The sequence below is a fragment of the Simochromis diagramma genome, unplaced genomic scaffold (genome assembly GCF_900408965.1).
Source record: "Simochromis diagramma unplaced genomic scaffold, fSimDia1.1 OVJJ01000377.1, whole genome shotgun sequence".
In the NCBI taxonomy this organism is placed as follows: Eukaryota; Metazoa; Chordata; class Actinopteri; order Cichliformes; family Cichlidae; genus Simochromis; species Simochromis diagramma.
In genome coordinates this window covers 465,424-489,631 of record NW_024387037.1, presented here as the reverse complement: position 1 = coordinate 489,631, position 24,208 = coordinate 465,424, and the positions used below count along the sequence as shown (strand labels likewise).

The following is a 24,208-nucleotide window of genomic DNA, read 5'->3' as shown; positions in this document are numbered from 1 at the left end:
CACGTTATACAGCGTCCAGAGGACGGTCTGTGTATTCAAACCCACCTCTGGCGCTGGTGCCCTATACCTCAATTTTAAATGCATATAGACACTGAGGGTTTTCGGGAGGAGCCGTGCTGCTCTCTGGCAGGAAGCACCATGCCCTCCTGTGTTTTAAATGCACTTTAGAACAGCACACAGCAACACTACATATGAGCGGGCGGAGGGAGGTTTGGGGTCTTCACTCACCCCCGTTCTGTTAACCGTCGGGGCGGGGGGGCTGGGAGGAGGTGGGATGGGGTCTGGGATGCGGGGCCTCCCTGCTACTGCAGATAAGGAGGCGGTGTGCTTTCCTTCACCCCAGAGAGAAGGGTTACATCTCCTGGGTCTGGGTACGGTTTGCCCCCTATGTCTTGTCTTCTCCCTGAAGACAAGAAATGCAGTTCCAGAACAACGAGATGGATCTCAAGAGCTCACAGCAGCATCCTGAGCAGTGAAGAAAAGGTCCAGCAGCAGCAGCTGTGCGAGACAGCGGCAGCAAGGAGGAAAATGGCACCATCATGACTGGATGGATGGATGTGCATTTCCAAAGAGCTGCAACTTCACTGTGTGTGAATGGACCTTTGAAAAGACTGCCTGAGTTGGACATTTACCACTTTTGGAGCAAAATGGCAAAATGAGACGGTGGAAAAGACACAGGACAAAGCTGAAAGACAACGGACTCTCACTGGACTGCTGCAAAGGGGGGAGATGGGATGAGACCACAGTGGAAGGAGCAGGGAGGACATGGAGGAAGCTGTTTTAGTGTGGAAATGAAATTTGGGTTTATGAAACTGGGAAGAAAGAACGACTGCCTTACGTGGAAAATTGAAAAGTGTCTGGAGCACCGCAAAGAGGAGAGGTACACAAAAATTACACAAACAGAAAAATGCATTAATCCTACTAACACACACACACATGCAATGAAGCTCATGAAGATCAAACAGCATTTTAAGCGTTTCTGTTACCATCATCTTGTCCGGTTCACTTAGTGGGTTAAGAAGTGATACACAGACGAGTGAACTAGTATTATTTTTGGGGAAGGATGATTGAATCATAGCAGGGGTGAACAGAATGCTGCAGGGGGTCAGATGAGTGGAGACTAATAGATTATTGAGTTTCTTGTTTCTGATGTGTGGGGGAGGTCTTATCATGACACACATTTGGGTACATTGGAAAACAAAACTCATCATCTAATAGAATATTGCTGTTGTGTGAGGTGTGACTGGTGGATGAAAGTTTGGGGGATTTACTGATGCATTTTCCTTTGGTACCACTTTGAACCTGCCAGTTTTGATCTATCATTCTAAGAGAGTACGCTTAGACAACTTCTAAAAAGAGGCCTTCATATGTTTTATTTTTAACAGTGCACTGAGATTTTTGTTTGGCAATTTTCTCTTTTTCAAGCAGGCTGCAAGATCGGGATCGAAAGCGCTACACAACATGTCGAACAATCGCAAGTGAGCTTCTCCAAAATGAAAATGGGCTCAGGAGAAAGCCACTTACTTGGGACAATCAGAAAACAAGTCCCTGCCAAAAAGGATTCAGCGAGGTGATCCAGTCTAAATTATTTTTGTTTTCTTTTTTTTAATGACGTCATTGCTGGCAGTAGAAACTTATTGTGTCACGAGAGGTTCTACTGTCAGCAAATAACAAATGGGGACTGACTGGACTGACAAAAGCTTTGACTGACTTGACACCAGTATGCAAGATTGCACCTCCACCCAGAGTGACAAAAGGGTGGATGTATGTATGTTTCTTTTTACAGGAGCAGGAAGGTGACAGCAACAGGTTGCATGAGCTTTTGGGCCGTGCTGACTTAACCTCTTAAATGCCACTTTCTGTGTCTGTGAATTTACCAGCAGTGTGTTATTCATGACCTTGTATTGTTTAGAGTGCAGAGGTCGCTGTGAGAAAGTGTGCATACAGATGCGCTGCGCTAACATCTACATCACTTTTTCCACAGCCGAGGGTTAATCGTGGGATCTAATCACATGATTTACAGCAGGACACACCGCTGGCTGATGTTTTACTTTTTCTTACGACAGGGCGTGGAGTGAAACTACTCCAGGGGAGAATCCCTGGGAATTTTTAAGAGACAATGCACAACTTTATTGTGCGTGTCTAATTGTGCTAAGCTGACAGAGGGCAAAAGAGGGTTTTCCGGGGAAGCTTTCATTTTTAAATTGCAGAGACCGTGACATGAGGGATATGGAAGGATTGACTGAGGCGCAGATGCAGACCATGACCAGGAGAGAACGCTTCAACAGGACCAGTGAGAAGCAGAGTCCATCTGCAGGACAGCAGACAAACGACAGTGGGCTGCACCACTGGGCTTCCAAAGGATTGTCACGAGAAGATTTTGAACAGCAAAATCTTAAAATAAAATAAAAGAGTTTCTACATGGACGTGGAGGAAGACAACTAAGGTGTACGACTTGCTCTGCTCCTAATCTACAGCCGCGTTGGAACAGAAATCGAGGGATGAAGAGAGCATGCCAAGCTCCAAAGGTGACAGCTCAGAGGGAGACCAGCATTGGAATTATGACTCTGTAGATGGCACAGACACCAGGAGCCATGACCGTGACTGGGAATGTCCACCTAATGCTGCTTCACTTTGCCATGCAAAGTACTTTGACACTCTGGAGAAGACCTTTCCTCTGTATCATTGTTGTTGCCATTTGCATGTGAGAGCTTAGATTGTGGGGAAGATTAAAGATGAACAAAGGGTGGTGGGAGAACAGTGAAGTGAGGATACACAGTGTGAAACTCCTTTAAGTGAACAATAATGTTGATGTGACATACGCAATGTCAGGAAAGAAATTCTGGTATTAATGCAGGGCTCGCAAAATCGCTAGCCCGACGTCCCGGGGCTAGCGATTTTTCCAGTCGGGCTACCAAAATCTATCTCTTCCCTGCCCGTCGGGCTATTGTAGGAAGAAAAATATATGTCAATGCTTTTGCATTCTTTCAGAAATGTAGCTGGGTAATTATGTCATTGGCATCGGTGAGCCACTGTCAATATGTGACATATTGAAATCGCGTTTGAATTTGCGCTTGTTTTTTTGCTTTCACTTTGCAATCACACGAACTGTGTATAGAGAGCGACAGCAATGATCTGTGAGTGATGATAATTTGCGCACCAATTCCTCTGACATCGTCTTATTAATCGTTAGCTTACTATGCAAACATGACAAGTGAAATCTCCCGCAGCTTAAACATATGAGAGGTTGATCGCGCAGAGAATCGCTGACCTGTGTGTGTGTGAGAAAGCAGCAGGATATATATTTCAGTTCTGCTGAGCCAAATAAGACAGGTCAGGGTGAAGAAGTGACAGCCAAAGAAAAGCTTACCACAAAACGGAGAAGTTATGACAAATCAGACTATAAGGCAAAAAGAAAGTGCAGCTTTATGGTTTCATGGACAAAATAATTTCTGTGGCTGCAATATGACGAGCTAAATAACCAGGGCTGCACATAAGTGGTCCGCAGGTGCGCATTGGCTGTCAAAAAAAAAAAAAAAAAAAAACTCACACAAGATATAGTTGCAACGCTGTTTGCATACATAAGGTTTTCTGGAGGAGGACAGACATTTGTTTAGAACTCTTAAAGATGTGAAGAAGCTCCTTTAAGCAGTTACTGTGATGTTCCTCCACCTCCAAACAAATGTCAGAAGGAGTCCGAACCACAAAAGAAGCGCGTATTCTCGGAAAAGTGGTTGCAGGAGGTGAGCTGGCTTCAAACAAATGATGAACGCACAGAGATGTGGTGTGGAATGTGCTGTGAAAATCCCACTCTAGCGGACAAAAACACTGCTTTTTATATGGACGCAAACGCCCGTTGCAACTTCTTATCTGCTGCGCGTCTTTTATTTTGACAGCGAATGCGCACATGCGGACCACTTATGTGCACCCGTGTAAATAACATAATGTTCTGCCGGGTGTGTTGTTGGTTTTCCCTCGATTTCTGAGTCGACAAGCACCTTTGTTACTGGGACCAGTCATTTTAAGAAAGGCCCCCATTAGAACCCATGAGAAATGCAAGAAACGCATTATTGCTCAGTCTGCAATATCTTTCCCAGAACAAACACCAATTGCAAATAACAAACTAAAAACAAACCTGAAAATCTGTTTAGAACAGCTACTATGTTGCAAAGAGTGAACTACCGCTGGCACAATGTAGCAGTCTGTGCAAACTTCAAACAGCAAATGGCCTCGATCTTGGTTCCACTTGTCTCTTACCCGTGACTTCAGTGGAAATTTCAAATCCAGGATCTGACACAGACTGATTCATGTCCTACACAGTTCTTACAAGTTCATAGAAATTTCTGTTCAATTAGAACCAAGTGTTTGAGTTGATGATTGTAATTTTTATACAATGTTGTAATTTGTTTTTCAACAATTTTTTGATTAATGTTTTGTTTCCTGTACAATATTATACATTAAAGTATAATATTGTACAGGAAACAAAACATTAATCAAAAAACTGCTCTCTTTTTTATTCGGGCTACTTAAATTTATTTTGGGCTACCAAAAACTGAAGAGTCCCTGCCTGAAGGGCTACCAGGGATTTTGAAATTTTGCGAGCCCGGTAATGTGATTCTTGATTTAAGAATCAAAGGGTGGGATTGTATAGGAATTTATTTTACTTATGTATTAATCACATTATTTTATTGTATGATGCCTTGGTGCCACTGGATTTAAACATGTCTCACACTCATACAGTTAGACAAATGGTGGGGGTGTAGTAAGGATGTTGGGGGAAACAGGAACTCCACAGGAAGAGTCTTTTGTCTCTTCGAGGACTCTGGGAGGCAGCAAGGGAGTGTGACCCTCAAGGTGTGTACTGCCTTTTGTTCCTGGAGAAGGTGTTTAACTGAGAGCCATGCTAGGCTCAGAGAGACGCTGCTGACCTGCCCCGCAGTCATGCAGGATCTCCACAAGCTTGGTTTTCTGTTCTTTGTGTGTTTGGATTAAAGAATGTTAGCTACCGCTCACATACAGTTAAGCATAATCACTACATGACAGAAGCACAAGCTTCATCTCTTTTAATAAACACAGTACACATAAAGTCAGTGAGATGTTAGAACACTTTTATTATTATTTTAGTAAACAATCAAAGCCTACAACAGACAGCTGCTGGGGTTTGGAGGAGAATTGAACAAATATTTCAAATAAAATCTGATCATTTTTGGAGCAGCTTTCAGGATCTCCACGTATTAACATGCAGTTTTTAATGGATAGCATTAACAACCTGCTAGCTGCAAATAATCATGTGCAGTTCCACATGATTATTAACAGACAGAAAGAAAACATATTACTGATACAGAAATAGTTTTCTATACGAGATCGCTGCAAAAAGTGCAGCCTTACCTAATGTCCACCTACTGTTACTCATTTATATTAAGATTTAAACATCTAGTTGGTGTTGGTATGGAGAGCAACCTTCAGTAATAGTAATGAATCACACAGCAATAGTACATTCATGTAGTTGTAAAAAACATGATAATAGATTAAGTAATCCAAAGTATTCAGTTACAAATACATTACAAAATACATTTTGGGGCATGTATTCTGTAATCTGTGGTGGAATACATTTAAATGTACCCTTCCCAACACTGGGAATCACTTGTCACTTGATATTCGTACTTCAGAGTCTATACAGTGTTTCAAATCTCGTCTTGAAACTCACGTTTTTTACACTGGCTTGATGAAACTCAAAGTTCAGTTTGAGCACCATCAGGCTTTGTGTTTGTTTTGTTTTTATGTTAAATATGTTGCCTTTGCCTTATATCATGTGTTATTTTTCTATTTTCTCTTGTTCATGAACTACTTGTGAAGCACTTTGTGCTATAGAAATAAAATTGATAGCTGATATTAGGAGGTGGCTGGTTTCTCCAGGTCTGAGCTCTCGTCGCTGTACTGCACAGCTACACTAGGTTGTTGACTTTGTGGCCGGTGTGCTTGGAGAAGCCTCTCCTGAGTTTCTGTGGTACCCAGGACCTCCCTGCTGTGAGGTCACAACCGTCACGTTACGCCATATTGAGTAATACTGATGCTGCGTGTGTTTTATTGTGGTACAGCGCCACTGCCTTCAGGCGTTGGTGGTATAGTGGTTAGCATAGCTGCCTTCCAAGCAGTTGACCCGGGTTCGATTCCCGGCCAACGCAGTCTCCCTTTTACGACCGCTGAGACAGATTCTGTTCTGTTTCTTTTTGTCGGGGTTCAGTGGCTTCCGGCACTCATGTAACAAAATAATCTTTTTTAAACTGCTTAAAACTATTCTCTGACACTCAGTGCGAAGCTGCCGCTCCCGTCCGCAGGAGGGCGCTGTTAGCAGAGACTGTTACTTTGAAAGAATCCCTGCCAGACAGGAAAATGAACTGTCGACCTGATTCTCTAATTTTATGTAATTTTTTTTTATATATATATATATATATTGTCATCTCTTTGGCACAAACTGCACCCTCCTTCTGTTTTCATAATGTTCTTTAATGTTGTCACAAAGAGCGGAAGTGACTGTGGGCGCCCCGGAAGTAGTTCTCGCTGTTTTCTTGCGGTCCGGAGCGGCGGCGCTGCTTTCTACCCCCCGACCGTTCTCTCCGGGATTTCCCCCCCGACCTGCCAGGCTTGACCGGGCAGCTGTGTCTCACCCTCCGGGCGACTTCACACTCCCCGGCCGGTAGCCGGGACTGCTCCTCGACATGGCGGCTGGAGGCGGCGCGGCTCCTCCGCATGTTGGTGATATTGAAGAGGACGCTTCTCAGCTGCTCTTTCCTAAAGGTGAGTACCTGCAGCGCGCGCACGCACTCTCGAACAACTACAGACACGCGCGGGCGGTCCGTGGGTGCACGCGGGTACACAGACCGAGCTGCTGTCTGTGGGTTCGGCTGAAGGTTCAAAGCCTCTCTGAGCCTGCGTGCTGAGTGATTGACAGATGTTAACCCCTCCTCCTCCCCCTCAGAGTTCGAGAACGCGGAGACGCTGCTGAACTCGGAGGTCCACATGTTGCTGGAGCACAGAAAGCAGCAGAACGAGAGCGCCGAGGACGAGCAGGAGCTGTCCGAGGTCTTCATGAAGACCCTCAACTACACGGCCCGTTTCAGCCGCTTCAAGAACCGCGAGACCATCACGGCCGTGCGCAGGTACGCCCCCGCCCGGCTCCTGCCCAGGTCCGAGGCGATCCGGTTCTGACCCCTGTCATCTTTCTGTCTTCAGCCTCCTGCTGCAGAAGAAGCTCCACAAGTTCGAGCTCGCCAGTTTGGCCAACCTGTGTCCAGAAGCCGCAGAGGAGGCCAAAGCCCTGATTCCCAGGTAAGTCCGATCCACGTCACAGCAGGAACTTCACAATAAAAGCCTCTGTGACAGCTGCAGTGTTGAGGTACAGGAGCTGCTCCACAATTCATAACTAGCTGAGTTAAACACATAGGCAGGTTCAATTCAGTTCAGTTGTATTTATACAGCACCAAATCACAGCAACAGTTCCCTGAAGACACTTTATATTGTAAGGTAGACTCTACAATAATACATACAGCGAAAAACTCAACAATCATTTGACCCCCTATGAGCAAGCACTTTGGTGACAGTGGGAAGGAAAAACTCCCTTTTAACAGGAAGAAACCTCCGGCAGAACCAGGCTCAGGGAGGGGCGGGGCCATCTGCTGTGACCGGTTGGATGCGGCAGGTGGAAACATTTGGTGTCACGGCCTTTTATGTTCCAAACACCAAAAAGGCCGTGGGTGGCAACGGGAGGTTTGCTTTTGGAACGCACTTCTGACTCCATTGTTTAAAAATCATATGGCGTTTATTTCGTGCAAAATTATAAACAAAAATCAACCAAATAACTTCTTACAACTTAAAATTAAACGAAAGTTAACTTAATTTGCTTTAACAACTTCAAAAGTGGTCAAAAAATCATTTTCTAACCCTCCCGTCTTCCCATCAGACATTTGGCAAACAAAAAACCAAAAACATTTACCACACCCCTCCAGGGTGCTCTTAATCCCCTGATTAATGGGAGGCTCCATGAGCTAATAAACCAATCACTTTCCAAAAAACTTTTCCAAAAATTAATTACAAATTTACTTAACAAAACTAGGTCAGTATATTCTTACAACTTTAAAGAGAGAACTAAAATGAATACAAACTGCATTTTATAAACATTCAACAAAAATGGCCACAACATTTGGAATCCAGAAAACACACCTGTGGGTGGGTGATCACAGCATGAGTGGGGTTGGTAAGAATTCCTTGCGTGTGTCTGTAGGAAGTCGTTGCACACAGACCATTTACTCTGTAGCTGAGGGGCGTGGTCACATGACCATCACATGTAGGGTTGCCAACTCCCTGAAAAATAAATAAGGGACACCTCGTGGCCAGGGCCGGGCAACCCAGTTCACCCTTCCCAGTGTGGTGAATTTTGTAGCTCTTTATTTTTGTGTGTGAAATTATTTTTTAACCATTTGACTTGAATTTGATTTAAGCAGATGCATATTCTTTGTGATATGACCATATGGGAAACAAATGATCATTTAGCCATTTTTTTTAGCTCAAAATGACAACATTAACACAGTAAAACAGGTCTCTTTCTTAAACAGAAGCCTGTCATGCTTAGCTTTTGAGAATATAAGTAAATCTTTCTTTAAAAGAACTCGAAGTTGGATTTACACTGCTGCTCATTCACAGCTGCCTGATCAATGTTTATCATTAGCAATTTAGCAAAGTTGATGGCGGTGGTGTGTCTGTGTGAGTGAAAGACAGAGAGAGCGACAGATTTTCTGTTATAACCTTCATTTTATGTACGCACAGTGTGAGCACTCAGGTCGCATCAGAGCATCGGGCCGTATAGTGTGAGACCTGCATCGTGACCTATGAACTTCTAACCCCTGTGAGTCAATCGTGCAGTTTGAGCAGGAGCTGAATAACGTGACTGAAAAAATCGCACAGTGTCTGCCCAGCTTTACTGTCGTCCGAGACTTGCACCGCAGTGTCGGCGTTTGTTTCCCTGTTGGCCATGCTTCTTGTTGTGGTCATCTGTTGTCTTCCGGTATTTTCTCCGTAAGCGACGTTTCCTCGACCAATGAGATGAGCGGTAATCTGAATTGTCATACTCGAATTGTCATAAGTGTGCTGTCAGCTCATTGGTCACAAAGCAGGAGAGGGGCTGGGAATTATGTTTTCAAACAAAGCGTTAATTCCATAAACATTTATAGACTACTTTTGATTCTCACTGTATTACGGGACAAAGCGCGTCCCTTATTAGCTCAATACGGGACGTGTGCTTTTGTTTCTAAATACGGGACGATTCCGTTTTTTAAGGGACGGTTGGCAACCCTAATCACATGGATGGTGTCGCTACCTGATCCGTACCGGAAACCCGATCGGTACCACGCATGCACAAATCTTACGTCACTTTCTCTCTTTGCCAACATTGTGACAGTTAATATGATACGGTTAGCGCCCAGTTAGCTCCTAGCATTTCTCGACAGCTCTGCCTCTTTTTCGGACATTTAAACAATGGACACCTCCGTATACAAACAACTTCATGCTTTTCTCCTCAACAGAGAGCGCCCCCCGATTGAACAACAGCGCCGTAAAATAAGAAGAATGGCGCTTAATTAAAGACTTAATAATACAGACTTGTAATATGTCACGTGAAGATTCATCAGCCAGATGAAGTGTTTACTGACAACTGACAGTGACAGCGGACATCATCATCATCACTATTCCAACAATCCTCTCCACACAGACGAGCATAAACACACTCGACTATCACTAAATCAATTTTAACACACGTTTGTAATCACACTAATTCAGTTTACAATAGGGTTCATTCACTCGGTCAGCAGGTGGCGGTGTCCTCGTACACTGGGAGTAAACTGCCATTAAACTAAACAGAAGAAGAAAACATCTGCACATGCGCGGTACGGATCGGGCAGTCCTGATCCGTAACTATCTTTTTATTTCGTTTTTGTCTACATTGTATTGAAATGTTTCATTACTGCAAAAATTTTAAGACATACTTATTATTGTTAACATCTTAACAGATACTCTGACCCGTAACTATCGTGAAATGAAGTAGACTCCTTTCACACATGCGTGGTACCGATCGGGTTTCCAGTACGGATCGGGTAGTGACAAATGGGACCGTTCTGATTAAGCCCATGGAACAACAACCAGTTAGGCGAGGGCACGGAGAGTGATGCGTTTCCTGCAGTTCCACCATTAAATACACGGGTCGTGTTTCCTCCACAGGCGGGAAGTGTTACCTGTTCACACTTCTGATTTAATGAACGTGTCTGTCTAACCCTGAATCTGAACGATTCAGATGAAAAATAAAAGATCACTGAAAAGCAGGTGGAGGTGGAGGCACACGCTCATCCTGATTGGTTGTGCGAGTCAGCTGGGTGAGACAGTTGGCTTTAGTCTGAGCCCACAGGATGAACCTGTGACCACCGCCCCAGTTTTTTATATCAGTTTATGACTGAAATAATGACTTGTGGCACAGTGGAACAGCTTCATGAGACAAATCTGAACTTTATTGTACAGAATCTGGACAACAGAGCACTGCGTGTGACGCTGCACTCACACGGGCCGTGTAAAACACTTCATAAAAACAGGAAGCTGTCCAAGTCACACAGACCTGACCAGCCCTGCAGCTTTATTTTGAAAGTTCATTTCAATTTTATTTATATAGCGCCAAATCACAACAACAGTCACCTCAAGGAGCTTTATATTGTAAGGTCGACTCTACAATAATACATGCAGAGAAAAACCCAACAATCATTTGACCCCCTATGAGCAGCACTTTGGCGACAGTGGGAAGGAAAAACTCCCTTTTAACAGGAAGAAACCTCCGGCAGAACCAGGCTCAGGGAGGGGCGGGGCCATCTGCTGTGATTGGTTGGATGCGGCAGGTGGAAACATTTGGTGTCACGGCCTTTTATGTTCCAAACACCAAAAAGGCCGTGGGTGGCAACGGGAGGTTTGCTTTTGGAACGCACTTCTGACTCCATTGTTTAAAAATCATATGGCGTTTATTTCGTGCAAAATTATAAACAAAAATCAACCAAATAACTTCTTACAACTTAAAATTAAACGAAAGTTAACTTAATTTGCTTTAACAACTTCAAAAGTGGTCAAAAAATCATTTTCTAACCCTCCCGTCTTCCCATCAGACATTTGGCAAACCAAAAACATTTACCACACCCCTCCAGGGTGCTCTTAATCCCCTGATTAATGGGAGGCTCCATGAGCTAAACAGCACCAAATCACAGCAACAGTTCCCTGAAGACACTTTATATTGTAAGGTAGACTCTACAATAATACATACAGCGAAAAACTCAACAATCATTTGACCCCCTATGAGCAGCACTTTGGTGACAGTGGGAAGGAAAAACTCCCTTTTAACAGGAAGAAACCTCCGGCCGAACCAGGCTCAGGGAGGGGCGGGGCCATCTGCTGTGATTGGTTGGGGTGAGAGAAGGAAGACAGGATAAAGACATGCTGTGGAAGAGAGACAGAGGTTAATAACAGGTATGATTCAATGCAAAGAGGTCTGTTAACACATAGTGAGTGAGGAAGGTGACTGGAAAGGAAAAACTCAATGCATCATGGGAATCCTAGGTCTATTGCAGAACAACAAAGCTACGTTCACACTGCAGGCGAAAGCGCATCAAATCTGACTTTTTTCACCCTTTGCGACCCGTATCCGATCATGGTAATGACAGTGTGAACAGCACAAATCCAATATTTTCAAATCCAATCTGGGTCACTTTTGAATGTGGTACTGAATCCGATACCTACCTACAGTGGCTTGCTAAAGTATTCGGCCCCTTGAACTTTCCCACATTTTGTCACATTACAGCCACAAACATGAAACAATTTTATTTGAGGCAGGACTTTTAGCAGTTTTGTAGGAATGGGGTCTAAAAGACACGTTGATGGTTTGGAGGAAGTAATTATTGAAGGTAACTCAAAGATCAATTGGAGAAAAAGAGTCTAACTTAACATCAATGGTACTAAAAGTAGCTGTAGATAATATTACCAATAATCATCCCACAGATGTAATTTGTTCTCTAATGATAAAAATTTATTAGTGAAGAAGTTCATGAAGTCATTACTAGTTAACGTTAAAGGGATTGTTGGCTCAACAGAGCTCTGACTGTTTGTCAGCCTGGCTACAGAGCTGAAGAGAAACCTGGGGTTGTTCTTATTTTCTTCAATCAGTGATGAATAGTAAGATGTTCTGGATTTGCGGAGGGCTTTCTTATAAAGCAGCAAACTATTTCTCCAGGCTAAATGATGATCCTCTAAATTTGTGACTCTCCAGCTTACGAGTCATCTGCTGGTCCTGGTTCAGTTCTGCAGATACTTCAGAGCAGAACCGGCAGCAGGTGGTGTCAGTGATCTGTGACGATGCTGTGTTTCCATGACGACACCTGTGTGTGTGTCTGTGTGGTTGTTCGGTTGCTGTGTCAATAAAGTTTTCTGTGTTTTCAGTTTGGAGGGTCGCTTCGAGGACGAGGAGCTGCAGCAGATCCTCGATGACATCCAGACCAAGAGAAGCTTCCAGTACTGAGACCTCAGCCCCCCACACACACAGCCCCGCCCCCCTACAGCCCCGCCCCACCGGACTAATGTGGTCAATCTGCTGTCCTGATAAAACTTTTTCTTACTCGTTGTCTTCACGTGTTTCTTGCACATGCTCAGTTCAGCTTGATTGCAGGGTTGTGTGCAGCGTCTGACCTGAACTGTTGCTGATGATGGGGTTTTTTTTTTTTTTGTTTGGGGGGGTTTTTTAAATAAAGGTTTGATTGAAGCAGTTGCTCAGTCATGTGACTTTTTCATTTGTAGCATAAAATTACAAGTAAATAACAGTCTGGCACCATAACACACACACACACACACACACACACACACTGCAGAAAACTGATGATTTCAGCGGCATTTAAACCACAACCAATCACAGAGCAGCACTCTGAGGCCCAGAGAACAGGAGAAATATGCACAGGTTTATAAGCTCCTCCCAACAACAGGAAGAGCACGTGGAAGCAGTTCCTCAGAGCGCTTCACACCAAAAACGCTGCAGAGCCAGCCAGCATCAGACATTCAGGCAGTGCACCGCTGCAGCGTCCGAGTCCTCCAGAGCTTCAGGAAGGACGCCGCCTGGTGTCCTCGCCATCCTCACCGTGTTCCTACCAAACAGGGTCCTCTCCAAGTCTATCAGCTGCCTCCAGAAACCAGCGTTGGGTCGAATAAATGGTCGCTGCTCCAGAACAAGTTCGTGAGCTCGACGGAGGCTGAGACCCTGAGACCTGAAGCACAGAGACCAGAACCACATCAGAGACCAGAACCTGACTGTCAAAGTGAGACTAAAGCACTGTGGCTACCTCATAAGGTAGGCCATGATCAGCGCAGAGGACCGGCTTCTGCCGGCGGTGCAGTGGACCAGAGTGGCCCCCGTTCGGTTCTGGTTGATCCGTTCAGTTACCAGGTCGAAGTACTCTCTGAGGGGGGCATGAGGCTGGTCCTGGACGGGGACGTGGAGCACCTGCAGACCATCCAGTTGTGGGTAGGAAATGTCCTCGAGCCCACTGGCGTTGACGATGAGAGTGACATTTCTGCTGGTCAACACGCTGGTGTTCAGAGCCGAGTCCAGATCAGTGAGGAAGAGGCCGGCAGAGACCCGAGAGACCCGCATGATCCGCTGCAGGAAGACACATCACAGCGGTTCAACACAAACTGAGGTCTAACAGAACAAGGACTCAAACAAAGGGCAGGAGCTCGCCACTTCCTGTCAAATTCTCTTCAGTGAGGCGAGCAGCGGTTCAGCCAACCACACAGAACCAAAGACAGTTAGCGGGCTCTGACCAGACTGGAGACAGTACCAGTATTATTACTTCCAGGCTGGACGACTGTAATTCATTATTATCAGGAAGTCCTAAAAACTCCCTGAAAAGCCTTCAGCTGATCCAAAATGCTGCAGCAAGAGTCCTGACAGGGACTAGAAAGAGAGCAGATTTCTCCTGTTTTGGCTTCCTGTTAAATCCAGAATTCAAAATCCTGCTCCTCACATACAAGGTCTTAAATAATCAGGCCCCATCTTATCTTAATGACCTTGTAGTACCATATCACCCTATTAGAGCACTTTCTTCCTGTTAAAAGGGAGTTTTTCCTTCCCACTGTCACCAAAGTGCTTGCTCATGGGGGTCAAATGATTGTTGGGTTTTTCTCTGGATCTATTGTTGTAGGGTCTACCTTACAATATAAAGCGCCTTGAGGCGACTGTTGTGATTTGGCGCTGTATAAATAAAGTTGAATTGAATCAGTATAGTTGCATGCATAATGCATAGTTGGTATTTTTATGCATCACTGTTTTTCACTATTGTAAACAAACAAGAGCAAAGCGTTTTGTGAAGTGGATTCGAAGCCACGCCTCCAGGTGAGACTGCGACCTGCACACAGGTGGGCTGGCAGCAGCTCGTCCTTCATTCACAGTGATAGTGATGATGATGAGTGTTCAGCGTCTACTGTGGATGTATTAACAAACTCCAAACCCGAGTCTTCCGGTTGTTATTGATACGATTCATCGATGATCCCCCAGATTATTGGGAGCAGGCTGAGCTGAAACATGCCGGGACGTGTCTGGTGTCACGGGATAATGAGTCAGCGAAGCTTTAAATAGACTCGGTTTCGTTTCTGCTCTCAGACCGACAGCAGAGACAGGTAAGGTACATTCTGACACTTTCACTCACCTGGCAGGTAGATAAGGAGCTAGCCCTCTGGTTTACAGCTTAATGAGCGTAGAACAGACAGGCGGAGGTCTGGAAACACGAACTAACCTCGCCGTGTGCTCTCAGAGGAGCCGGAGCGGCTTCAACCAGACTCTATTCAAAATTCATTCACTTTAGGGCCTCCTTCCGTTTCTGTTTCCCTGTTTTTCTGTTTCAAGAGAAAAGCTATTTCCCATAAGACGAGGACCCTAAGAACACATTATAAAAGTAAGTAAAATTGTATTAATATAAGACAAGGATCACAGAGTGCTTCACAACAAAATAACAGCGCATAAAAACTAAAAAAATAAGAGCTTTTAGTTGTTTCTTAAAAGACAGACGAGGAAACGTTAAAGTTGGCCTGATTATTTGGAAGAATCTCCCTGAAAAACGATGAACGCTGCCTTCGTGAGGTCAGGGCCGAAAACCAGAGCGGCTCCTCCCCGTGAGTCTCAAACGCCTCCCGGTGAGCCTGCGTCCACCGGAGCGCCGAGCTCCGTGTTTCTACACAAATCTGAACGGAGTCTGGTGGCAGGACTGTATGTGCTTGGGGACGTGGTCGCGCGATCACGTGGTTTGTTTCGGCTGTTTGAACCGGATGTGTGGCGAAACATCTGACTCTTCAAAATAAAAGCCTCGGTCGAGTCTGTCAAGTTAAAAATCTGTTATTACCCGTTTGATTTGATATTCATTTCGATGATGGTGATTCATTTCGTGATTTTATTTCATCTGATCACGTTTATTGCTTCCTGGATTCAGACTCTTCTGCTTTTCATTCCTTTCCTGCAGTTTCTCTTCTGGTCCCCTTTCGGATCAAGACCCAACAACAATGCGGAACCACCACACCAAGCAGACTTCCACAGGTACTGGCACGGCTCAGAAACCAGTCCTCCCTCAGGTCAGATACCACCCCTCCATCCAGACTCCAGAAGGCATCACTGGAACCAAAACCTCCAGTAAAACCAGACCCGGTGCTGCGCGCCCCCTTCAGACTGGGACTGACTCCCGGGCAGATCCAGGAAACAGCGGCGCCCAAAAAGCTGCCTCGGCTGTGAGACCTCCTCCTGAAGGAGGACAGAAACGGGCACAGAAACCTGTGAAGGAGGCGGTTGCTGCTGATCCAGATCCTCCCCAGAAACCTTCCCCAGCAGCCCCACCCAGACCCGAGCAGGTGCCCCTGGATGTGGGTGTCCGTCTGGACCGGTGTGTGGTGGAGGAGGTGGAAGTCTTGACCCGCGGACAGAGAAACAACCCAGACTGGTTCGCTTGGAGGAAGAACCGGATCACGGCCTCGGTGGCACACAGCATCGCTCGCTCCGGCTTTGTTAACGGCAAGAGTAAAACTCCGCCCACCTCCTACCTGGCTGCTGTCACAGGTAGGCCACACCTTCTACCACCTGGTACTCTGACTCCATATAAATGTATCTTTTAGCAGCTTCACCAGGACGTCTGCTGGTGTGAGTTTTTATTGTAACACGTGCAGGATCCCGAGAGGTCAGCCAGTAACTGGTTACCTGACTGTCTCGACAGGTGAGGGGCCCAGAGTCCAGACCAGAGCCATGAGCTGGGGGGTCCACATGGAGGCTGAGGTCATCCGCAGGTACCAGGTGTGTTTCAGCATCTTTGTAACTCTCAGCCATCCTCACAAACACGGCCAGCAGGATATATGGGCATTGTGAGAGCTCTGAGTTAAAGTTAAAGTTTAATTTAACAAATCAAAGAAGCTCAGTATCACGAGGAAAAGACTAAAAAGTGCGACGCCTGAGAGGTAAAATACAAATAAATGACTAATTACTAATTATTATGGTAATGGTCAACAGTGAACAGAGAAAATAATAGTTTTAAACCAGTGACGTGAAAGAAAGATGTGTATAAAATAATAAGAAAACCAGAATCAGTGAAAAATATCAGAAAACGCACAAAATATGTGAGAAAACCGCAACAATCACAAGAACGTTACAAACTGGGGACGAGGAGGAGGTCCTTCACTACTGTTTTCTACACACTAAACTTTATTGAACATTTGCTGATGATGTCACTGATTACATCACCCCACAGAGGCTGAAGTCCTCGGCGTTGGGCCAGCAGGTCTGCGTTCGGGACTGTGGCTTGTTCGTCGACCCCCGGAGGCCCTGGTTGGCTGCCAGTCCTGACGGCATCGTGACGGACAGACGAAGCGGCCAATGGCTGCTCTGTCTGGAGGTGAAGTGTCCCTACAAGCACAGACACAGGCGGGTGGAGGACGCCTGCAGGGAGGACCCTGCCTTCTGTCTGCAGCTGCATGAGGAGGCCACACGGGAGCGCGGCGGGGTAGCAAACACACATCATCCTCTTCCTCCTCTTCCTCCTCCTCTCTGATTCTTCCTCCTCCGATTCCTCCTCTTCCTCCTCCTCTCTTATTCGTCCTCCTCCTCTTCCTCCGCCTCTTCCTCTCTGATTTCGTGTCCTCCTCCTCCAGATTCCAGTGTACCGCCTGAAGACCTCCCACAGCTACTACACTCAGATCCAGTGTCAGCTGGCGGTGACGGGGCTGCGGGAGGCCGACCTCGTGGTCTTCACCCTGAAGGAAACGGCTGTGGTCCTGGTGACCTTTGACCCCGAGCTGTGGGAGGAGACAGTGTCCAAACTGGAGGTGTTTTACAGGGACGCTGTGCTGCCTCACGTCAGGCAGAAGATGCAGCAGCGTGCAGCAGCCGCTGGGACGCCGGAGCCGTAGAGGTCCAGGGCTCGCAAAATCGCCTGCCCGCCGTCCCGGGGCTAGCGATTTTTCCAGTCGGGCTACCAAAATCTATCTCTTCCCGGCCCGTCGGGCTGTCGTAGGAAGGAAAAATATATGTCAGTGCTTTTGCATTCTTTCAGAAATGTAGCTGGGTAATTATGTCATTGGCATCGGTGAGCCACTGTCAATATGTGACATATTGAAGTCGCGTTTGAATTTGCGCTTGTTTTTTTGCTTTCACTTTGCAATCACACGAACTGTGTATAGAGAGCGACAGCACTGATCTGTGAGTGATGATAATTTGCGCACCAATTCCTCTGACATCGTCTTATTAATCGTTAGCTTACTATGCAAACATGACAAGTGAAATCTCCCGCAGCTTAAACATATGAGAGGTTGATCGCTCAGAGAATCGCTGACCTGTGTGTGTGTGTGAGAAAGCAGCAGGATATATATTTCAGTTCTGCTGAGCCAAATAAGACAGGTCAGGGTGAAGAAGTGACAGCCAAAGAAAAGCTTACCACAAAACGGAGAAGTTATGACAAATCAGACTATAAGGCAAAAAGAAAGTGCAGCTTTATGGTTTCATGGACAAAATAATTTCTGTGGCTGCAATATGACGAGCTAAATAACCAGGGCTGCACATAAGTGGTCCGCAGGTGCGCATTCGCTGTCAAAATAAAAGACGCGCACAAGATAAGAAGTTGCAGCGCGTGTTTGCGTACATAAGATTTTCTGGAGGAAGACAGACATTTGTTTAGAACTCTTAAAGATGTGAAGAAGCTCCTTTAAGCAGTTACTGTGATGTTCCTCCACCTCCAAACAAATGTCAGAAGGAGTCCGAACCACAAAAGAAGCGAATATTCTCGGACAAGTGGTTGCAGGAGGTGAGCTGGCTTCAAACAAATGATGAACGCACAGAGATGTGGTGCAGAATGTGCTGTGAAAATCCCACTCTAGTGGACAAAAACAGCCTTTATATGGACGCAAACGCACGCTGCAACTTCTTATCTGCTGCGCGTCTTTTATTTTGACAGCGAATGCGCACATGCGGGCCACTTATGTGCACCCGTGTAAATAACATAATGTTCTGCCGGGTGTGTTGTTGGTTTTCCCTCGATTTCTGAGTCGACAAGCACCTTTGTTACTGGGACCAGTCATTTTAAGAAAGGCCCCCATTAGAACCCATGAGAAATGCAAGAAACGCATTATTGCTCAGTCTGCAATATCTTTCCCAGAACAAACACCGATTGCAAATAACAAACTAAAAACAAACCTGAAAATCTGTTTAGAACAGCTACTATGTTGCAAAGAGTGAACTACCACTGGCACAATGTAGCAGTCTGTGCAAACTTCAAACAGCAAACGGCCTCGATCTTGGTTCCACTTGTCTCTTACCCGTGACTTCAGTGGAAATTTCAAATCCAGGATCTGACACAGACTGATTCATGTCCTACACAGTTCTTACAAGTTCATAGAACTTTCTGTTCAATTAGAACCAAGTGTTTGAGTTGATGATTGTAATTTTTATACAATGTTGTAATTTGTTTTTCAACTATTTTTTTGATTAATGTTTTGTTTCCTGTACAATATTATACATTAAAGTATAATATTGTACAGGAAACAAAACATCAATCAAAAAATTGCTCTCTTTTTTATTCGGGCTACTTAAATTTATTTTGGGCTACCAAAAACTGAAGAGTCCCTGCCTGAAGGGCTACCAGGGATTTTGAAATTTTGCGAGCCCTGAGGTCCAGGCACGTGCAGAGGGGGGGGGCTGGAGGGGCTTGAGCACCCGCCCCTTTCCTGATGGGTGCCCAAAGTGCCCTTTTGTTGAGGCAACTTTTTTTTTTTTTTTTTTTTAAATTTTAATGTGTGTGTGCGCGTGCGGAGTCCTGTCTGTGCCCCTCAACAATAATATTTAACTATTAATCACAGTTTTGCTAAATAAAAGGATCTGGCTTGCATCAGTCACATGATCACATTTAACCAATGATCGCCCTTGACGGCAGAACGCGCTGGTTACGAGCCGGGAACGAGCTCACAAAGAGCACGCGCATTTTTTGCGGTCCGGAGCTGTAGGAGAAACACAAGTTAACTCAGAGACACAGACTGATGCGACAAAACCAGTAAGTAGGTGTACAGCGCACACTGTAGTGTGTAGCACCCAGGAGTATCAGCTTATTACGTACACGTTGGTAAGCTGTCTTGTTGCAACTGACGAACTGAAACAAACGAACGTGCTGTGTGTGCAACAGCGCGACAAACATTACCTGTCCTTTTATTAACTGCACAAGTAGTGCTGGTCATAGCTGCTGGCTACCTGTGTAAGGCTGTCATGGGTCTGTAGCTCTGTCACCGTTTTAGGGAACATATTTAGTTTTAAAGTAAGTTTCCGGGCTTTTCCTGCCTTTCTGGAGGGATTATATTTCACTAAAAAACGATCTAATATGCATGTCCACATAATTATTATTAAAATTATAATATATTAAAAAACACACGCTGTATTTTAAAGAACATACATTAAGAAGCAGATTATATTAGATTTATATTTTAAATAAGACAAAAGTTGGATTTTACAGCAGTAAAATGATTGTATCTCTACAGTTTAAACATGTAATAAGCTTTGCCCCTGCACAGAGTGGATAGTGAAACAAATGGAATCATCATAATGACATTATTTCATATTTATTACTTCCCCCTCCTCTTTGCTTTATTATTGTAGCTCTAGTAATACATAATAATGTAAGGATTCTGGATCAGCACAGTGATGCCCATAGTATATACAGTATTCTGAAGAAGGTCTAAAATGTCACTGTGTGCACGTGCATGTGTGTGTTTTATGTATATGGATTATTTTAAATTATTACTCATGATATAACATTGTGCAGACATGCCTGGTAAGGACATGAGGAGGAAACAGTAGGAGCTGTGTGAAGCTACTAAAGGCAGGGCTATAACATTTTTCTCTCATCATTTTATTATAGATTAAGTGCTGGAGTTGTTTGGTGTGGATAATTAGATTATAGTTTATTGCAATAGCAAGTTGTGCCTTGTTCTCAGATAGACAGCAAGTGGAGAGTGATATATGAAATGATGGGATGGAAGGAAGAAGAGAAGCAAAGAGTGATTCACAGGCAGAGCCTAAATTATTTCTCACAGTTTTTTGTTGCCTTATGGTTCCAAGCGCTGTCACCAATCTTTGCATTTAGTTATTATCTCATGACACTTGTTTAATCAGCTACCATCTCTCCTATGGACTTTTTAATGTCTACAGTCTCAGATCAACACAGCCCTGCCCTCCAGCACTATCAGCAGCAGGAGCAGCAGCAACCCCTCAACAGCTAAAACATCGGCTACGTTTGCTTTGCCTTGTTGCCCATATTAGATTCTTGATGAATGTGTGTTGTTGTTATTCAGCCTGGTTCAATGTGCCCCTTTTTAACTTTGAGCACCCGCCCCTACCTCTCTGCACGGCCCTGCTGAGGTCGCTACCTGCGGGAAGAGCTTTGTGGCCCGAAGCGTGTGGGGTTTACCCGCAGTCACGCCAGGTGGCGCTCTGCTGACAGACGCTGTCTTTAATCATGTGATCGCCACATATTTGGTTCATGCCGTCATCATCAAAGCATGCTGGGAGAAAGGTGTCTCGCCCGGCAACCTTCCTGTTTGACCGCGATGAGTCATCATGTGGAACCTGAGTTAGCTCCGCCCGCTCTTCATTTTGATCAACTGAAGTCACATGACCTCCGCCCTGCAGGTTGTTAAAGTTGTGACCTCGTAGCAAAAAGAAAATGACTGATGGTATGAAACCACAAAAGATCTGCTGATAGAGCAGCTGTGCAACAGCGCCCCCTGCAGGCCTGTTTTTCATTGAGTTGAAGTGTAATGACCCCACAGGTGCCGGCTCCTGGCCCACTGTGGAACTGTGTGTTTTACTGGTGAGCGGACGGCGGTTTTAGTTTCCTGTTAATAAAAAATCTTTTTTTGAAAGCCAGCTTTGTCTCCACGCTCGTTGTTGCTACGCCGCACCTCCCGGACTCCTGTTGGAGCAGCACGACGAACCCCTCGGTCTACACGCACCAGTAGCGGTTTTTGATACGGACGACACAGGGCGGTTGCCCGGGGCGGCATCGTGGTGGGGGGCAGCATCACGGGCATCGGCCAAAAAAAAAGTTTGCTCACACTCACGCTGCCCCGACATCAGCCAGCGCATACTGGGAATGTCACAGGCACCGATCGGTTTTCTATCACCCATTCGCTGGGAGTAAGCGCGCCCTCCGTTTGCGAGGTGCGCCTGCTGCTGGCGGCGCAGGGAGGAGAGGGCGGGGCGGGGCGGCGGGGAGCAGCGTCTAATAACCAACTCGCAAAATAAAACAAAATAAAAACAAAACAACAAACACGAAAACAGCAGACATCATGATACAGACTTATAATTTGCACCGATGTCTTTTTGAAATTCTGTACACGAAAAGTGAGCGCGAGCCCTCGGTGCGCCTGCGCGCTGCTGAAGTCAAAGTAAACTTTGTCATCTCCGCTACAGACAGTCCAGGATATAGAGACGAGACGACGAGGCTCCAGTTACAGTAGTGCAAGTAAACAAACAATAAATATAAGAAGAGTAAGAAAATAAATCTACACTTTAGGACTCGGGGTAAAGGATCAATGACACTTTACATAATTTACAGTTTGATGATTTAAAGTCTCACACAACCCGTCGAAATCCAAGCCCATCATGTATTCATGATCTGAATCCTGGGTTGTGTGAAATCCCAGAAATACACCTTAGACAAAGTGAATCAGTGAACTAAGGTGTAGGTGTGTTAGGTTAAGTTGTGGTGATCCTCGAGTCCTCGATTATTTGTGTTCATACTGGAGTGCAAAATTAAAACCAGTGGAAGATGGACAAGAAACGTTCAAAGCCATCAGGTGCTCAGTTTAGAAAAAAGAGAAAAGAAGAGGAGGAGAAACGAGCAACAGATGCAGGTAAGCAGATGTGTGATTGGATAATGGCAGCTCATCCTGAACCAATCAGAATCAGAACACTTTATTAATCCCTGAGGAAATGATGTGGGTTACAGCTGCTGCAAGAAGAAATGGTAAACATAGTAACAGTAACAGACTAAACTCCAAACATTATGTTACAGATTTTAATATCAATAGTTCACACTATTGAGTTCCTGTTTCTCTTTATTCTTTATTATTCTAGTTGCTTTTGGCCCTTAACTACTCCCTCAGTTTTCAGCCGATTTTCTCAGTTCAAACTCTAAACTGTTCTGCTCTTTCTGCTAATGCCGGCTATGACTTTTGGTGTTTATTACTATTATACTTTTTTATACTATTATACTTTTTTTCTTCAGCATTTTCACCTCTTATCAGCACAAATCTCAGCCTCTTCTGCTGTTTTTATTAGAATTTTAAGCTTTTTCACCTTTTTTCAGTTACGTGAGAACCAGTTTGGCTTAATGAATAGCTGAAAAATGTCAGCCTCTTCTGGTCTTTCAGAAGAATTTCAGATTTCAGCTTTTTCACTTGATTTAAGCACAAATTTCAGTTTCTTTACCTCATTTCACAACAAAGTTCTTCCTCTTCACCTCTTTTCTGCTAATTTAAGCTTCTGCTCCACAGTGCACATTTTTCCTCTTATCATATCTTTGTTTGTGACCAGAACTCATTTGGCTCAGAGGGTTGAGCAGCTGCCGTGAGACCCGGTGGGAGAGGTTCGAATCCTACCTGTGACAGTTGCCGCACATGTTCCCTGCTTGCATGCGCTCTGCTTTCTGGACACTCTTCAGTGTACCCTTACACATACAGCCATCTTCAGCAAGCACTTCTGCTTCTACACCTCTTTTCAGCAGATAATTCTGCTTTTTCAGTTGTTTTCAGCAGATTCCAATACGAGGCATTCACACTGCATTTTCGCAGGAAATGCAACTTTTTCTAGTTAGTCATTGTCAATTGTTGATCTGTCCTGTTCTCATTGTATGACGTGTTTGGTAGCCGTTTGCATACTCTCTCTCTCTTCATATGTGTGTGTTTCTCTGGTGAAATTCAGTGTGGTTCCAACAACAATATTAACGTACAATCCTTAATATGTTGCATGTGTGTGTGTGTGTGGGGGGGGGGAGTGTTCGCCAGGGCGCCAAACGGGCTAGGACCGCCACTGACACGCACACATGCTGGGCGGGGTCCGGGTGGTGGTTTAGGGCAGTCAAACTGTCACTGTTGGATTCTGGGATATGTTTAATCATAAAAATGTTTTATTAATTTACTTCTATAAATTCTTCTGTGCTTCAAAGAATTTGACCCATTGTTGTGGCAGGATGACGGAAGGTTCTGGAATGTAGTGAACCATCTGCAAAAGCCATGAGGCTAAACCTCAGCCATACTGCGCCAGATTAATACTATTATTTCTATGATTATTAATTATCATATTTAATGACATCATTTGTCACAGAAAAGAAACAGTATAGGTGAAATAAAGCCATTAAAAACATTCCTGTATAAAATAAACCCATCAGAGAAAGTAAAGAAACCAAACATCAGATCTCACTGGGAGAAACGAAGCTGGGTGATGTGATCGGGAGGAAACGGTGCCACATCGTTTGACTCACACCGAGTTCAACGATACCCCAAAGATCAAAATCAAAGTGAGTCCACTGAGCTGAAATTTCCCTGCAGCAACTCAGCAGCTGTCCTGAGG

At 44.9% G+C, this 24,208-nt stretch overlaps 3 protein-coding genes, 1 long non-coding RNA gene and 1 other non-coding gene across 7 annotated transcripts; 4 read left to right on the top strand and 1 right to left on the bottom strand.

Moving 5' to 3' along the window:
* The first annotated feature begins 6,113 nt into the window (after window positions 1–6,113).
* trnag-ucc lies at window positions 6,114–6,185 on the top strand. The gene has a single exon. It is a non-coding gene; the product is annotated as a tRNA-Gly (tRNA).
* A 385-nt stretch (window positions 6,186–6,570) lies between these two features.
* Window positions 6,571–12,838, top strand: LOC120740832 (DNA-directed RNA polymerase II subunit RPB4). Its single transcript, XM_040043315.1, has 4 exons — window positions 6,571–6,798; window positions 6,980–7,160; window positions 7,234–7,329; window positions 12,517–12,838. Exons 1-4 carry the CDS (start codon window positions 6,720–6,722, stop codon window positions 12,593–12,595), a joined length of 435 nt encoding a protein of 144 aa, XP_039899249.1. The 5' UTR covers window positions 6,571–6,719; the 3' UTR covers window positions 12,596–12,838.
* LOC120740828 lies at window positions 9,294–17,614 on the top strand. 3 transcript variants are annotated; one of them, XM_040043311.1, is made up of 7 exons: window positions 9,294–9,300; window positions 13,666–13,669; window positions 15,314–15,317; window positions 15,579–16,165; window positions 16,320–16,396; window positions 16,848–17,099; window positions 17,248–17,614. In XM_040043311.1, the coding sequence occupies exons 4-7, from the start codon at window positions 15,619–15,621 to the stop codon at window positions 17,503–17,505; spliced, it is 1,134 nt and encodes a 377-aa protein (XP_039899245.1). In that variant the 5' UTR covers window positions 9,294–9,300; window positions 13,666–13,669; window positions 15,314–15,317; window positions 15,579–15,618; the 3' UTR covers window positions 17,506–17,614. The 3 variants fall into 3 exon arrangements, with proteins under 3 accessions (XP_039899245.1, XP_039899244.1, XP_039899246.1); XM_040043310.1 differs by lacking the exons at window positions 9,294–9,300; window positions 13,666–13,669; window positions 15,314–15,317 and adding an exon at window positions 14,364–14,742; XM_040043312.1 differs by lacking the exons at window positions 9,294–9,300; window positions 13,666–13,669; window positions 15,314–15,317 and adding an exon at window positions 14,915–15,017.
* On the bottom strand, window positions 12,801–14,886 carry LOC120740831 (dual specificity protein phosphatase 14-like). The gene is made up of 3 exons (XM_040043314.1): window positions 14,772–14,886; window positions 13,407–13,723; window positions 12,801–13,331 (listed from the first exon to the last, which is right to left on the bottom strand). Exons 2-3 carry the CDS (start codon window positions 13,715–13,717, stop codon window positions 13,118–13,120), a joined length of 525 nt encoding a protein of 174 aa, XP_039899248.1. The 5' UTR covers window positions 13,718–13,723; window positions 14,772–14,886; the 3' UTR covers window positions 12,801–13,117.
* A 1,590-nt stretch (window positions 17,615–19,204) lies between the features above and the next one.
* Window positions 19,205–21,502, top strand: LOC120740834. Its single transcript, XR_005697507.1, has 2 exons — window positions 19,205–19,259; window positions 20,996–21,502. It is a non-coding gene; the product is annotated as an uncharacterized LOC120740834 (long non-coding RNA).
* The last annotated feature ends 2,706 nt before the right edge of the window (window positions 21,503–24,208 follow it).

Excerpts from the sequence above, each read along its gene's own strand:
- LOC120740832 (XM_040043315.1), top strand. The coding sequence starts at position 6,720 with ATGGCGGCTGGAGGCGGCGCGGCTCCTCCGCATGTTGGTGATATTGAA. Across the intron at positions 6,799-6,979 it reads TCAGCTGCTCTTTCCTAAAG|AGTTCGAGAACGCGGAGACG; the intron begins GTGAGTACCTGC and ends CCTCCCCCTCAG. Across the intron at positions 7,330-12,516 it reads GCCAAAGCCCTGATTCCCAG|TTTGGAGGGTCGCTTCGAGG; the intron begins GTAAGTCCGATC and ends CTGTGTTTTCAG.
- LOC120740831 (XM_040043314.1), bottom strand. The coding sequence starts at position 13,717 with ATGCGGGTCTCTCGGGTCTCTGCCGGCCTCTTCCTCACTGATCTGGAC. Across the intron at positions 13,332-13,406 it reads ATCATGGCCTACCTTATGAG|GTCTCAGGGTCTCAGCCTCC; the intron begins GTAGCCACAGTG and ends TCTGTGCTTCAG.
- LOC120740828 (XM_040043311.1), top strand. The coding sequence starts at position 15,619 with ATGCGGAACCACCACACCAAGCAGACTTCCACAGGTACTGGCACGGCT. Across the intron at positions 16,166-16,319 it reads CTACCTGGCTGCTGTCACAG|GTGAGGGGCCCAGAGTCCAG; the intron begins GTAGGCCACACC and ends CTGTCTCGACAG. Across the intron at positions 16,397-16,847 it reads AGGTCATCCGCAGGTACCAG|AGGCTGAAGTCCTCGGCGTT; the intron begins GTGTGTTTCAGC and ends ATCACCCCACAG.